The following is a 17,806-nucleotide window of genomic DNA, read 5'->3' on the forward strand; positions in this document are numbered from 1 at the left end:
CTCGTCCCCCTTCGCACTATCTATTTCTCTCTTTTATACTACTCTAGTAACCTGATTACAATATGGTTAAATGTCTCTGAACAAAGAAATATTCTACAGGAGCTATAATACAGGAGCCCGGAGCCCGGAGCCCGGAGCCCGGAGCTAAGGTCAACAAAGGGAAACTGAGGTCAACCGAGGCACCTGTATAAACAAAGCAACAGGGCACCAGCCCATTAAAATCTGATTGAAGGCGAAACACATAGATTGTAAGGAATTACTTTATAACGGTTAATGAGAATAAGTAATCTAATTATACCATGATAATAAAACCCAATGATGCATGTAATAAACGAAAAACGTTACAATACATTAAACTTGATTATAATCAATTTGTTATTACATACATTGAACTTGATTATAATCATTCTTCACATTTATTCATTGCAAAACATATATAGGCTCAGTGTTTCCAACTTTTATAATGGCTCAGCTGACATACATTCAAGACCAAATAAATATATACTAAAAGTTTAAAACTTACTTGTTTCTTATTCGGCAATCAGATAAAGTGAAGAAACTGTTATGGTGGCGAAAAGATATTAGGGCCGAAACTACATCTATTTCCAAGATGTCTGCGCCCATGTGGAGACGATTTGGCGTTCAGTTGTCATATAAAAGTTCTAATTATTCATTAGGTAAACATATAAATCATAATCAATTGTGTGTTATACCCTGTGTGGGTTACTGACTATCCTTTTAGGTAAAAATCTGCCGACAGCATTTGCCAAATCATACTATTCTTTTTTAAGCCAGAAAACCTTGAAAAACTTACCCTGTTTTAGACATTCTCAGAAAATATGCGCCAGGAATTATCCTGTTCTAGACCGTATATAATAGATGCTGTTCTAGACCCAGGTTGCAGACTGCATAATATGAGGCAGGCATTACCTGTGAAAGGGGACGAAGTCTGCATGAATTATTTTATTTTGTAAAGTTCTTCAAAATCTGTTAAAAAAGAAACAAAAATATTATACCGTAATGTTTCCGATATTGGTTCTGTTGTTAGGGATTTTACTTGTGATGTTGTTTAAGTTATGACGTCATGTTCAATTTAAACAAAGAAACGTGATCATCAGGTAACATTTATTCATTAGTCAGGGGACTTACTTAAATGAGTGATTTTCTAAATCACTGATTTAAGTAACATTATTTCCATAAAGGTTGAAAGTAAGAGTTGTCTTTCTTTAATAATCACCTATTTAAGTAGTACAAAGTAATCACTAGAAGAAGTGATTTAATTTTACTGTAGCTTTAAATATAGAATACTAATGATCCAGGGACTAATTATGTTTCTAAACTTATCAGAACCAACATCTGTGTTGTCTAGGATGACCAGGTCATTTCGGGTGATTACCTTGTACTAAATCTAGGATACTGTGGATTCATTATTATTTGTTGGATACCAATTTTCGTGGATTTCGTGGGAACAGTTGAACCACGAAATTAAATGTTCAACGAATGACAAAGGAGTAGGTCCGGTAAGGACCGATTTTGGCCTCAAATTTCAGGTTCATCTGACGAAAGATTTTGACCACTTTTTAAAAACTTAATGTCTATTTTATTTGAATTAATTAGTTTATGTGAAAGATTTTAACAGATTTAGTCATTAAAAACGATCCGATTCAAACTCAAATATGAAAAATCTACCTAATATGCCGAAAAATGTCACTTTTCAGATAGTTTTTGGTAAAAATGAAAGTGGCCGCATCCGTGTTCATCCTCAACCTTTATATATATGTTATGTATTATCATAAAATACAACTTACATTTCAATATTAAGGATGAACACGAATGCGGCCACTTTCGTTTTACACGAAAACCGTCTAAAATTTAACTAAAATGCTAGACTTATGAGGATTTCAGTAATTTAGCATGACTTAATGGTGCTAGTACCGGATATATGTGCATTGTATTGTCAAAAACAGCCCATATTTATGTAGCAGAAGCATTCTACTGTCCAATAAATAACTAAAGGTTTACATTTTAACAATTTTGTAAAACTGCTATATTTTGGGGCCAAAAAGGGGTCTTACTGAACCTACTCCTTTTCTTATGGCTTGTTTGTAGACTTCGACAAAACCACGAAATCAAATATCCACGAACATGTAAGTTTTCCTGAATCCACGAAAATTGGTACCCACGAAAATAAATGAATCCACAGTAATGACATAAAAATCACTTCTTTAAGTATCATACCTCAATTTCCTTCCTAAAAATCACTTCTTTAAGTATCATTATTTTAATAACCCCCACTAATTTCAACACCCCCGAACAGTGAAATTTTTATCGCGAACAGTAGAATTTCATTACATAATCTGAAAGATGAAACCTTGAACTTTACAGGAAAAATACTCCCACTGCTGGGAAAAATCTGTTAAGAAAGTATGAGTTTATTATGTAAAGCCATTATTATAGCATTTTTTTTTCAACTAAAATAGAATTTGCAGATAAATGATAGCATCAAAGGCATAAACCTTGCTACATAAAAGAAGCAAAAAGTTAATTTTTTCCAATTTTATTAATGAAAAGATATTTTTTAAACCTGTGTGTTTAAAATTTTGGTAAAACTACAAAATCACAATTTGTGACAAAACTTCAATTTTGCTACTCAAATAAGTGATTTAAAAATCACTTATTTCAGTAAGTCCCCTGACTGTTTAAAGACGTAAGAACAAATTAAATTAAACTTACTTGTTCAGCCATTCTAATTTAATGTTAAAAATACAAATCACTAGAATAGTTATTGAGAAAAATTCTGAGAGGTTACATGAAAAATCAAAGCACCAAAGGGTGCTATATGCAGTAATCAAAAACTCAAAAACCGAAAGGCATACTTGGCCAAGTTCAGATGAATATAGTGTAAAAAATTAGTCAAAATATTTATCTCAGGCATTGTTCTCAGCTATTTCTAATAACAAATAACATGAATAATGCTTGTACAGTAATGTTTATGTTATGCAATCATACCACTTTCAAAAGTTATTTCCAATTTATATTTAGAAAGATTCAATGTCTGAGATTATACACATACACTGTCCTATGTTAGGGGAGAGTTTTTGTGCCAGTTACGATGTTTAAGCTGCCACATTCTGTATGTACCTGTCCATAGTGAGGACCCACTAATGTGGTGATTGTTGCTGTATATCATATTTATTTTTTAATAAATTTAGAAAATCACTCATTTAAGTAAGTCCCCTGACTGTTAAAAGCGACTTTGAATATGTCTTGCATTTGTCACCTTGTAGCGCTGTTGTTGTTCCAACTATAGAAACTGAAAAAGACGCCACAATGTACATTTGTACGTGTGTACATGTACAGTTGAATTCGACAAAATGTGGTTGAAACAAAAACATATGACATAGGAAAACATGTGACTTGACTATACTGTGTTTAAAAAAAGACCCTGTTCTCACAAGCAGGGCATAAAATATTGACCCTGTTCTAATCAGCAGGGCATGAAAATATTGACCCTGTTCTATCCAGCAGGGCATGAAAATATTGACCCTGTTCTAACCAGCAGGGCATAAAATATTGACCCTGTTCTCACAAGCAGGGCATAAAATATTGACCCTGTTCTAATCAGCAGGGCATGAAAATATTGACCCTGTTCTAACCAGCAGGGCATGAAAAAGTTACCCTGTTCTAACCAGCAGGGCATGAAAAAGTTACCCTGTTCTAACCAGCAGGGCATGAAAAAGTTACCCTGTTCTAACCAGCAGGGCATGAAAAAGTTACCCTTGTACCACTAAAAATATAGGAGAATTTTTCCATGTGTGTATATGTGTGTATATTTGATCCCCTGGCATATTCATAGAATACTTTCTTTACATTGTAGCACCAACTTGGTGTAGGATTTCATACTTCATACAGAAATGTCAGATATCATTAGCAGCACCAGACCAGTCAAACAGTGTAGCTAACAGTGATGGAGATAGCTTTGATGACATCATGGATGAAAAGACTATTGAAAAAACACCAAGTATGAATTATGTACATCATCGCATGAACATTATACACAAAGTATAAAAAAAAGAACAGGGGTATGATTAAAGAGGTAGCATTGTTATAATATTTCTATTTACCATCATGTGATTACAAATAGAAATTGTATGTATTTAGCTAGTATAATGTAAACTTTAAACATTGAAAATATATACTAACAAAAAGTAAAACAAACACATGATGGGTTGTACTATTTCAATTTTTAAACAAGCTAATTTTTTTATCGATGTTTTTTCCAATAACTTTCACAAAAGCCAATAGAAATCATTACAAATTTATCATACAAGATTTATCTCTCCTGTAAAAAACATCATTAAGGTTAGTACATTTTTTTTGTAAATCAAGAAAATGAAATTCCTACTAGTACTTGAAAGGGCATTATATATATTGTATAAGTATTACCCTGACATACACATAAACATGATAATATGTTTTTTAAAGAAGAATGGTTTACTCTGTGTGGACACGAACAATATGAATTTTATATTTTTTACAGAGGCACACTATGAAAACTTGAGAAGAAATCCTGATCAGCCTTTAGATGCCAGAGTTCTGAAACTTGCTGTTATTGGTATACCTAATGCAGGGAAATCTACCCTTGTCAACAGGCTTATGGGATGGAAAGTAAGAATTCACAATATTATAACACATTGATACATAAAGAGGCATTATCTGTCAAATTCATAATCACTGATTTAAATTCTCCTATTTAAATTACCAGTATAACATCCAGTCAGGGGTTATACTTATACAAGTTTATTTTATATACTGGTACGTGTACAGGTAAATAATTTTAGAAGTAGAGTTATGTCCCTTAGATATTTACATTTTTTTTACTTACACAAGTAAAAAAGTATTTTTTTCTTCTACTTTTAGATTTCTCTTGACTACAATATATATAATTACTCTTATAAAGTATTTAATTGTCCGCCACTTATTATGGTTGTATTTACTATTCATAAAAGTGTAATTTCAATGAAAATGAAAATGTAAATCTCATTTGCCTGTTATTTCAAAATGCTGCTCATTTACAGGCCTCCAGGGAACACATTTGTAAGGCCTTGTGCAGTTACTTAAAAACTTTGTGCAATGGGTTTCTTTGCTTAGTTAATGAGATAAAAGGTTTAACTGGAATCAAAAGTTGATTAGCAAACCAGAGGTAATTTTTGGAGAAGATTAAGGGGAGATAATTTAATCAGGGAAAATAAAATAGACTTCTTACAATTTACTTGAACAAGTAATTACTACTTGAATCTTGAAGTTAATAAAAATGATCATATAAGTATATTACTCTTGATTGACATACTAAGGTGTAAGTCTAAATTTTTATAAAGATATCAGTGTGTGTTTCCTCTTAAAAGATCTTGTTTTTGATCTCTATATACCGTATAGCAGGTTATTTTCGTGGGGTGCAAATTTTCGCTTATTTTTCACAGATTAAACAAAATGGCCCAAATAAATTACGCCAATTTAAAAGGCTCATGCAAAGGTATTGATAAAAGTTTTGAATCTGCCCAAAATAATAACTGCCAAAATATTTTGTATACATTATTCAATGAGAGACGCGGAAATAACCCTGTATACCATGTATACGGTATATTTTAGCTGACATGGTTTTCTGTATTTTATGCTGACAGGCAAGACATATCTCTGTGTCAACAGTTTATATCTATATATTTTAGCTAATATGATTTCTGTATTGTTTTTCAGGTATCATCTGTGTCCAGTAAAGTTCACACCACAAGGAAAAACACTAATGCAGTTTTAACAGAAGACAATACACAGATAGTATGTTGTACATTTAATTAATTCTGTTTGATGATTTCATACTGCATTAAGGATTACTTTTTCAAAGTTTTACAAAACAATATCTTCTTCTCTTTATGATTCAAAAATTGCAGGTTAACATTTTAATTCTATATATTGTTTAGTGGCAATCTGCACCAAATCCTTTCCATCTACTAGTCTGAAGACAAACTGAATATTCAATTATATTCCTTATGTGTGTAAACAAAGTGTTGCATAAAATTACTATTCTGAATAACATTTTACTAGTCTAAGGCATCAGACTAATGGCTAACATAGCTAAAGGTGCAAACTACCAATTTAAAAGGATGCAAATAAATCCTCACTTTACATAAAAAACGTACAATGACATGTTAATATAAAAACAAGAAGATGTGTTATGATTGGCAATGAGACAACTCTCCACAAGATACCATATGACACAGAAATTAACAACTATAGATCACCATAGGCCCTTCAACAATTAGCAAAGCACCCATTCCACATAGTAGGCTACAAAAGGCCTTCAACATGCATAGAGTAAAAAAAAATACTGCTGAGTCAGTTTTAAAAGCCCCTAAATTAATAAGGTAAAACATGTCAAACGAGAAAAATAATGGCCTGATTTGTGTACAAAAATGAATAAAATCATGTTACACAGTGAAAAAATGACAATTACTTAATTGCAGGTTCTTGACTGGGGACAGGCACATAGTGATACAGAATGTGGCGGGGTTAGCATGACTTATAATTACCCATCTGATGCTAAACTGACCACAGATACCATGAAATGTGAGGGAAGAAAGCATTACCAAACATCTTAAAATATACTAACAATTGTTTACATTCATTTTACAGATCTTTGTAGACACACCTGGTTTAATGACAGCATCAAAAATGAAAAAGTAGGTACAGCAATAATAGAAAAGGTTTTTTGTTAAAATTAAAGGCAATTCAGAAAACTAAGAAAGACGTAAAAGTGAACATGAAATAATAATGTATAATGGATTGTCTTCTACAGTGTTTGAAAACAAAAGCATGTATAAATTACTTTACTAAACTTCAATCTCTTTTTCTCAAATGTATCATTATCTTTATGTTTAGATTTTTTATTCTTTTATGTCAATTTTATTTCCTTCCAATCTGAAGGAGGTTGGGTATACTGTTTTATCTCTGTCTGTTTGTGGAACTACGCATAAGAGCTTTCTTAAATTATTATCAGGCTTTGTGTGAACATATTTTGCTGTGGCATGTATTTTCTGATTCTCATCAACTTCCTGATTACCAAATACTGTACTTAATAAAATTGAGAATGGAAATGGGGAATGTTCCAAAGAGACAACAACCCGACCATAGAAAAAAACAACAGCAGAAGGTCACCAACAGGTCTTCAATGTAGCGAGAAATTCCCACACCCGGAGGCGTCCTTCAACTGGCCCCTAAACAAATATATACTAGTTCAGTGATAATGAACGCCATACTAATTTCCAAATTGTACACAAGAAACTAAAATTAAAATAATACAAGACTAACAAAGGCAAGAGGCTCCTGACTTGGGACAGGCGCAAAAATGCGGCAGGGTTAAACATGTTTGTGAGATCTCAACCCTCCCCCTATACCTCTAGCCAATGTAGTAAAGTTTGTGAGATCTCAACCCTCCCCCTATACCTCTAGCCAATGTACTTACATACTTATTGCTAGATCAAAAGTCAAAGTTATAACATTCTTGTATCTCAAAGATTGAGTTTTTCATTGAAAATATGTGACCTGATGGAAACATACTATTGCATAGTACACATGTTTTAGAATTTGATAAAGTGAGTTTGTTTTCTTAAATTAAGTTGCTATTCTTTTGTAACTACAGACACAACACAGAGAAAGAGATGGTGTATGGACCTGAACTTGGAGTACAATCAGCTGATTTGAGTAAGATTCAGACAATACAAGTTTTTTTTTTACATCCTCCTTTTTTGAATAATGATTGATGTGTGTATGGTTGCATTCACACATCACTATTATAAAAAATATACTCATACAGCAAGTGTTAAGATCTCACAAAACGTGTTTAACCCCACCACATTTGGAACCTCTGGCCTTTGTAATTCTTGGACGTTTTTTTTAATTTTTATTTGTTCATAATTCTTAGTTAATGATGTTTCAGAGTTAAGGTTGAAATGCATTTTTGTTGAACTAGGATACATCATTGATGAGGAGCCAACTGAAGCTCAATGTTTTCACCCACTTCTTAATTTCTAGTGGGGCCTTGCTGGTCAATGGTCTCTGTGGTCAAACTATCTTTATTGACTAGCATTGTCAGTTTTCTTAAGTACTTAAGGTGGACAGTTACCACAAGCCACTACACCTTACTCTGAGAACTAAAAATGACTGCCACCAATATCATCATAGTGCTTAAAGTGATGGTATTAAACATGAATCAATCAATCTTAATATCTGGATATTGATAACTCCTGGTGTAGGATAGGCTCATTAACATGTTTTTGTCTCTGTCAACTCTATACAACATAATTTACCAGTTGATTCTTGAAGCTTGTATATATTGTATCAAAAAAATGCAATGTGCTGTGATTCACAGAGGTTTGAAAGTTTCAGTTAAAAGCTTACTATATTTACAAATCAATATATTATATGATGAAAATAGAAGAGCTATTTCAAAAGCATTTTGTTAAAATTTGATGAAGTGATGACATATGCCAAATTGACTCTTTGAAAAAGCACTTGGTATTTCATTTGCCACTTTCTTGAATTATCCATTTAAATGTGCTATGAAAATAATACATTTCATGATATAACTTTCCAAAGATATAGGATAAAAAATTTAATTATGTTACTGTGAATTAAAATTATTGTGAGTTTTTTTATTAATGCAAATAATGTGACTGGGTGAATATCCCAATAATAAGAACTCGCATTCTGATGTCTGAAGATACATATGTCTGTATGCAGATTTTCCTTGTATCGAAAAAAATAATTAAAATTCGCAATACTAAATACACACAAAAGTTTCTGAAGTTACAGTACCTTATTCCAGTGTGTGCTTAGCATTAATTTTATGATCATGTGTTGTCCATTGCTACTCTGACAGTAATCTGATGATGTAAATATTTACTATAGTTGCAGTTATTGTTGATTCAGCTGACAAATGGACCAGAGATGCATTAGATCAGAAAGTCTTAAAAGTTTTACAGTTACACAAAAATACACCATCAATACTTGTTTTGAATAAAGTAAGTATTATTAATACTGCACTAGATTCCCGGTATTGTAAGAGTATAGTAAAATTGAGACTGTAAATGAGGGGTTGGGTTGTAAATTGTGACTGTATTTCAATTATCTAGAAGATTTGATGAGTGTATTTTCGATTTTCTAAAATTATGATAAAACTTAATGATTTGTTTTTGATATTGGCTTAATCAACATGGTTATCATGTGAGTCTGCTAGGGCAATTTGATATTCCTGCTGATGAAGTTAAAATAGAAAAAATAAAAAGTTTTTTTGGCAATTTATTCTATAAATGATATATTTGCTATTGTTTTGTAATTACAGACACAACACAGAGAATTGAATAGGAAAGTTTTAAAAGAAAGACCTCTTTTAACACTTACAAAACGTTATGATAATTGTCCATTAATAAATTAAATTTTTGGTGAATGAGACCATTAATCAAGCCGGTGAATGAGACCATTAATCAAGCCAAAAGCTTCATGTTGTGTTGAGTAGATAGTATTTTGCAATATATTTGTTTAGAAAATCTGATACTCTGTTATTTCTTGTCTTGGACCACTCTCTTGGACAGTAATAACTTCTCAGCCATTGTGACAAAGCTAATAAGCCCCACTTCCCTAAAGCTGTGATATGAGAATTACAAGGGACCGAACATGGTGATATGGGCCAAGGCGAAGACAATAAGTTTGAGTATCAGTTACTTGCCACCAAATAAGAAAAAAATAGGCAGAAGAATAGAGGTAGATGCTTTACCACCACTGTCATGTAAGACTGGATGATCTATTCACAGTTGATTGAAATCATTGAATATTGCATATTGCTGTTTATGGCAAATAATGGTTCAATCAATTTTCAGTCATTCACTCTAAACCAGGACTTTGTACTTGTTTTTCTTTATAACTATTTTGATATGAGTGTCACTGATGAGTCTTATGTAGATAAAACGCGCGTCTGGCGTACTAAATTACAATCCTGGTACCTTCGATAACAATTATACATTTATATTGATTAACATTTCACTTCACCTCTATACTCTATACTAACCAGGACTTCTATGGCTGACCTCAATGTTTCACCTATTGATTTCTCTTGTAGAGCTAATAAAAAAAAGAAACGTTTTTATCTGTCGATGGCAGACAAACAAGTAAAAAGTACATTATAGTCGCCGTCATGTAAAATTGACACTATGAGTTTAGTTGAATTTTCTTTTAATATCAGTCACATTCACTAGAGATGATGTTTTTCAAATAGCAGAAGAAAAATTCCATTCCAAAAATCTTTACGCAAAAAAGCATGGGAAAATGTATCATCAATGACAACGATATTACCGGAGAGAGACGATTATATTATGAAATAAGAGATCCTCATTGAAACCAAGATGGCGGTTTTACAATGTAAATAATCTGGAAAAATTAGAAGGTCAGGATTATACAGTGCAAACACAATAAAAGGTAGGACAGTAGTGGATAGTTGAATTAGAAAGGATTTTTTTCCGCTAATTGAAAAACATCATCTTGAGTAAAAGCGACTGATAATCAAATTTTTTTTACATAAATCATTGTGCCAATCTTAAGTGACGGCGGCTATAGAGTCACGGTTGTTTTATCATTATTATTTTTTTGTATCGATAGGTAGACGCAATGAAAAAGAAAGTTATGTTGATTCCAATAACAAGACAGTTAACACGAGGAGTAGTAGGTGGAACAAATATTCAAATAACAGGATCACAACTTAAAAGGGAAAGGCAACAAGAATTTGATGCTAAAAACTTTTTCCAAAAAATACAAGACAAAGTTGTGGCATCTGATGGAAACCTTGACATTTCTGCTTATCTTGAAGATAAAAAGAAAGTTGTTGAAAAGGAAGAGGAAGCTTTTCCATGGGAAAGTTCTGGTTATAAAACACCAGTTATTTCACTCCAACAGAGAAAGAAGGAGGCATCTAAAAACCAAACAGTTATAGCTGAAAACCAAAAAGACGCTTCTGAAAACATTCAAAGTTCTTTAGACAGTAATCCAACATCTGACATGCCTCAATTAAATCAAGACACTGATAATACAAAAGTTGTCACTATTCAAAATAATGAAGTTAAAGAGATAGTTTCAGACAATACTAAATCAAAACCTGAAAAAAATAAAGACAAAAATCAGCGTCTGTATACAGAATATATAAAGAGAATTGAAAGTGTTGCTAAAGAAGTAAGGGATGTTGAGGGCTGGCCATATTTCAGTAGAGTGTTTATGATTTCAGCATTGGAGAATGATGGGGTGGAAGAGTTAAAGGTAAAATTAAAGATACACACTTCTCTTAATGAAATAGTTTTAGTATGAGATTTGACAATTGCTGCATTCCAATGTTGTAAAATCTAAGCAAAAGGATACATTTTTATAATCTATTATTGGTTTGCAGTGTTTTTACATAGTGGTTCATGCATTATTTAATGATAGATTTAAAAAAAAAAACTATACTCTCTACAAGCTTTATCCTTTAAATTCCAACTCTGTTTAGCCAATCCTAGTAGAAATATGTGATGTTTAAAAATACTGGTTCAGAATTTTAGATATTATTATTATGCAGCTTTAGTTACAAGTGTTTTGTTCATAAATTATTTATGACCTTTTGATTTTGTTTAAAGGCCTTTTATATATTAGTTAAAGATAACACACACATTTTTAGAAAACATTTCATATTCACACAGAACAAAATTGTACCTAATGTTTTCCCATAAGTTGTATATATTATTCTTAAAATTGGTGCTACATATATAATAAAAGACAAGCCCCTTTTCAGTTTAAAGGTAAAGTTTGAAATATGTATTTCCATATATCATGTACAATGTATATAGTTTTCATGTATTTCCTTATAGTTTTCTTATATATAAAATTGAGAATGGAAATGGGGAATGTGCCAAAGAGACAACAACCCGACCATAGAAAAAAACAACAGCAGAAGGTCACCAACAGGTCTTCAATGTAGCGAGAAATTCCCGCACCCGGAGGCGTCCTTCAACTGGCCCCTAAACAAATATATACTAGTTCAGTGATAATGAACGCCATACTAATTTCCAAATTGTACACAAGAAACTAAAATTAAAATAATACAAGACTTACAAAGGCCAGAGGCTCCTGACTTGGGACAGGCGCAAAAATGCGGCGGGGTTAAACATGTTTGTTAGATCTCAACCCTCCCCTATACCTCTAGCCAATGTAGAAAAGTAAACGCATATGAACATCAGGCACAGTCCTTCCCGTTAGGGGTTTAGTATCATACCATCATAACATATATGAGAAGAACATAACCCGTGTCATGCCAACAACTGGTTTTTGAATAAATGTGTTTAGTTGCGATGCAAAGACCCTATAAGAATATTAACGCCAAAATATGCAATCTTTAATGACCTGACAACAGTCTAGTAACTATATCCCTTCTTAATAAGTCTATTCAAAGGTTTTGTTAGCATATGAATGAGGAATGAAAAATGCAATTAGTTTACATGGTTTATGAAATATACTTTTTTACCTCACTTTTACCAAAGAGATAATACAGTTTAATTATATTTTAGGATTATCTGGTAAAACAAGCAAAAACTGGTGATTGGATGTACCACAGCAGTGTACTGGTGGACCAGAATCCATTTGATATTGCAAAACAGATTGTATGGGAAAAATTGTTGGAGTATTTACCAAAAAATATGCCTTATCAATTACACCCTGTAAGTGATAACCAGATTTTAAACATAACACACCCTAGCAGAGGAAACAGCATCTGTGTAGGGGCTGTTCAATATTTGAATTTTATGGGGCTTGGTGTGGGGTGAGCACTTTTTTAAGACCCCAACCAGGAAAATATAAATTTTTCACTTCATACCTTATCTTATAAATCTTACAAAATTCTAAATACATGTATATATTGCTGCCACCCACAATTTATTAATTTGAGTGTTTCAATATGGAACTATAAATTACCTATAAAATGGATATGGGAGTTTGGAGGGACATAAAGACTTTAAAAAACAACCAACATTCGTTCACTAACTCAAAAATGCTTTAACCAATTTGCATGAAACTTTAATGAATTGCTTATATCTATTGAGGTGAGCTCCCTTTAGTTTTTTTTTATAAATTTAAGATATGATATTGAGGAGTTCAGGAACTTAATTTTTTTGAAAAAGTGGGCTCATGGCACAGTGGTTTATTTTATTATTGCACAAAATTGTGACAGTATACTGTTCGCAAAAGTAAAAATGTTAAAATTCTTCAAGCTTTAATATTAATTGTATAATTATTTTTTTTTAGGTTTGCAGTATACATTGTAAATCAATGTCACACATGTCACACTTCTTCAAAAATTGCAATTATGAAATACACATTAAAAATTTCTTGATTTACACAATTACATTTATATGGAAACACATAGAATTGAAAATTTTCTGTAGAAAGTTTATGAATAAATATATACATAGTTAAATGGACAAGCAAAATTTGTTTACTTAAACATGTTTAATATGTTCATGATGTTGATTAGGATTAACATGTGTAAATGTTGAAAATGTCTTATGGGATGATTTGCATGGTCGGCCCTGAAGAGATATAGGAAGATGTGGTATGAGTGCTGATGAGACCCTGAAGACCTATATTTTTCCTGTCAATACAATTACAATGAGGACTGTTCTAAAAAATACTATGCCCCCCCAACATTCACAAGGACTGCACATTTTTTAACACCCAACAACCTCAGAAATAAGATAAATTAGAACAACACTCGTTTTGCATTTTGTTTTTTTTAAAAACAACCACCAAAATAAAATTTTAAAAATTGCCTTACCCGGGGGAGGGGGGACATAGTATTTTCTGGAACAGCCCTAAAGGAATCTATGATTTTATTTTAACAGGAAATAGTATTATGGGAAGTTGATGAAACTGGTACACTGTCTATAATAATGGACATAGAAACTCCCAAGGTGGCTGAAGTTGTAAGTTTTGATAAATATAGGAAGATGTGGTATGAGTGCCAATGAGACAACTCTCCATCCAAGTCACAATTTATAAAAGTAAGCTATTATAGGTCAAGGAACGGTCTTCAACACAGAGCCTAGACCCACAATGAACAGCAAACTATAATGCACCCCAAAAATTACTAGTGTGAAACTATTCAAATGGGGAAACCAACGTTATAAATTTACACATTGCTTTGTAATTTATCCCTTGGAGACTGTCTTTTGTTGATTTGTTTAGGTCATGCCTTGGTAATATTCTCAATTTATGCTTAAGGTCTTGAAAAACTTCTTGAAAAAAGATTTGAGTTTGTATATTTATTGATTTAACTAAGGTAAACATATTTAATGAATAAAGAAAAATGTATATTTGTGATTGCTTAACTTTGGAGTATTTAGTTATTCGACATGTCAGCAAATTTTCTTGTGTGGATAACCTTTTCCTATTAATTCCCCAAAATATAGAACCCCACAAATAACATGAATAATAAGGAATCCACAGAATAGGAAGAAGGCTCATAATGAAATATTTATTTATTTTTCAGCGTTTGTTACTTGGTAAAGAAGGCGTAAACATCAGGAATATATCACAAGAAGCAAAACAAGGATTACTAAATACTTTTAGATGTGAACTTAACCTAAGACTGCAAATTAAACTGGCAAAAACAGCTAGAAAGTAAATACCAGGATAATTAATCATATTTAGATGAGAACTTAATCTGAGACTGCAAATTAAGCTCGCAAAAACAGCTAGAAAGTAAATACCAGGATAATTAATCATATTTAGATGAGAACTTTTATTATGAGACTGCAAATAAAACTTGCCAAAACAGCCTGGAAGTAAAACAAGTGATACTTAATGCATTTAGGTGTAAACTTTATCATTTTAATCTGAGACTGCAAATTAAACTTGCAAAAACATCTGGCATAGAGTGGAACAAAGATAACTTAATCTCCGGCTACAACCAGAAAAAAAAATCTAATTTGCAAATTGAGACTGGTGTAACAATGCAGTTCCATGCTACAAGAAGGGTTGAACACTCATATACACATCTTTATAAGCTGCTGCATGCTTAATGTGTCTGTCCAAAATTAGGAGTATGTAATTTATTGGTTGGCTTTCATATTACTATTTCGTTTATTGAATTTTAAAAGATCAGATTGTTGATTTTTGTCGAGCCTTCGACTTTTGTGGAAAAAGCGAGACATAGCGATCCTACATTCTGTTAGAGACAGCATCAAGGTCCACAATTATTCACTCTGTGGTTAAAGTTCTTGAAGTTTTAATAACTTTCTTAAAATATCCTTGATTTCTTCCAAACTAAGACAGAAGCTTGTTTATGATCATAAGATAGTATCCAGATATAAATTTTGTAAAATAAAAATCTGTTTTTTCCGTATATTACTTCTTAATGGACTTAGTTTTTCTGCCAGTTAACATTACATTCACTCTGTGGTTAAAGTTTTTAAAATTTTAATAACTTTCATAAACTATCCTAGATTCTACCAAAATCAAAATCTATTATCAAGAAGGAAATGTAAAAATATATGTCCAGTTTTTCCGTATGTTACTTTTATATGGACTTAGTTTTAGTACCAGTTAACATTACATACAGTCTGCAGTTAATGTTTTTAAAGCATTTATTAGATTCATAAAGTAGGTATGATACTGGGTTCCATAGAACCTTTACACATTTTTAGCTCACCTGGCCCGAAGGGCCGAGTGAGCTTTTCTCATCACTCGGCGTCCGTTGTCCGGCGTCGTCCGGCGTCATCTGTTGTCCGACGTCGACATCGTCGTTAACTTTTTACATTTTGAACTTCTTCTAGAGAACCACTTAATGGAATAAAACCAAACATGGCATGAATGTTCCTTATGAGGTGCTGACCAAGTGTTGTTACTTTGTAGCCGATCCATCATTCAAGATGCCGCCAGCGGGGGACTTAGTTTAACATAGGACCCTATGGAAAATGCATACAAATGACTTCTTATAGAGAACCACTGAATGGAATATAACCAAACATGGCATGAATGTTGCTTAGAAGGTGCTGACCAAGTGTTGTTACTTTGTAGCTGATCCATCATCCAAGATGACCGCCAGAGGGGGACTTAGTTTAACATAGGACACTACGGGAAATGCATACACATGACTTCTTTTAGAGAACCACTGAATTGAATGAAAGCAAACTTAGCATAAAGGTTCCTTACTTAATGAGGTGCTGGCCAAGTGTTGTTACTTTGTAGCCAAATTTTATCTTTTTATATGATTTCAAAATTCCAAGTAGAATCTGGTGAGCGATACAGGCTCTTGAGAGCCTCTAGTTTAGTTGTGTCTAATGTTGTGATAATTTGACTTTTACAACTGATTAAACAAGATGAGTTGTTCTCATTGTTGAAGGCTGTACCCTGACCTATAGTGGGTTTCATTTTAGTTTTGGACACTGTTTGCAATAATACCATATCTTATAAAAAGTGTTCTTATTTTTAGCAGTCCGTATAACAATTTTATTTGTTTAATGTATAAAAGAATTTGTGCACTTAATCAATAAACATGGCAACAAGATGGAGAATTTTTCAACACTGATGCAATTATTTCAATTTTAGAGAAAGTTGAAATCATACCTCATAAAGTTTTATGGATGCCATCATGACTGATTGTCGCATCAAAGGTCCAGTTCTCTTTTCCGCAATTGTGACATCAGTAAATGACTTAACACTGAATTAGCATTCTATTCAGCACTTAAGGTGCCACATGCAGAGGAGGATCTGCTGTCCCTTCCAGTATGTGTGAGATAACACACAGTAGTCAGTGTCATTCTTTTGGCTCATTCTCCAGTTTGCTATAATGTAAAAAAGAAGATGTGGCATGATTGCAAATGAGACAAGTCTCCACAAGAGACCAAAATGACAAACACTTTAACAATTATATGTCACTGTACGGCCTTCAACAATGAGCAAAGCCCATACCGCATATTCAGCTGTAAAAGGCCCTTAATGACAATGTAAAACAATTAAAACGAGAAAACTAACAGCCTTATTTATGTACAAAAAAAGAACAAAAAACAAAAAGGTAACACATAAACAAACGATAACCACTGAATTACAGGCTCCTGACTTGGGAGAGGCACATACATAATGTTGCAGGGTTAAACATGTTAGCATGATCCCAACCCTCCCCTAACCTGTGACAGTGGTATAACAGTACATAAGAACGAACTATACAAATCAGTTGAAAAAGGCTTAACTCATCAGATGGACAAAAATACAAGTGGACGTGGCCGGGAACTTGTACATCCCAACAACAACAAAAAACACTAGGTACAGATCTGCGAGTACTTGCAGTTAACTGACAGCTAGTTCAAAGCCACTAACTAATAAAAAAATCAAGTATCTTAGACTAAATATCAATCCGTACAAATCCAACATCCAATGGATTTAGTGTAAAGACTTCATAAACAGTTGGAGAAAAACATGACCTTGTGCAATGCCAAGATACAGGTATCGACAGATTGTAGATCAATGAATGTGTATATGTATACAACATACTTGTAATATTTAGTTTGTTTTTAATTTACTGATAACAAAATCAATATTTATACCAATCTAAACAATATTCAATTATTTTAATACAGTGTTAAAATGGTTACCTTTTTATAATAAGTTTATTTAAAGGAGCAATAAGTTTACCAGGATGTGTCTTGAAGACTGTTGCCTCATTAAATGTTTTGTTTGGTGTTTT

General features: G+C 32.5%; 1 protein-coding gene across 1 annotated transcript; it reads left to right on the plus strand.

Annotated features, from left to right (window-relative positions):
* The first annotated feature begins 574 nt into the window (after positions 1-574).
* Positions 575-15,474, plus strand: LOC139526984 (GTPase Era, mitochondrial-like). Its single transcript, XM_071322186.1, has 11 exons — positions 575-677; positions 3,878-4,021; positions 4,541-4,668; positions 5,755-5,832; positions 6,688-6,734; positions 7,694-7,755; positions 8,962-9,074; positions 10,705-11,355; positions 12,636-12,785; positions 13,965-14,045; positions 14,612-15,474. Exons 1-11 carry the CDS (start codon positions 611-613, stop codon positions 14,744-14,746), a joined length of 1,656 nt encoding a protein of 551 aa, XP_071178287.1. The 5' UTR covers positions 575-610; the 3' UTR covers positions 14,747-15,474.
* The last annotated feature ends 2,332 nt before the right edge of the window (positions 15,475-17,806 follow it).

This window comes from Mytilus edulis, chromosome 6, assembly GCF_963676685.1.
Source record: "Mytilus edulis chromosome 6, xbMytEdul2.2, whole genome shotgun sequence".
In the NCBI taxonomy this organism is placed as follows: Eukaryota; Metazoa; Mollusca; class Bivalvia; order Mytilida; family Mytilidae; genus Mytilus; species Mytilus edulis.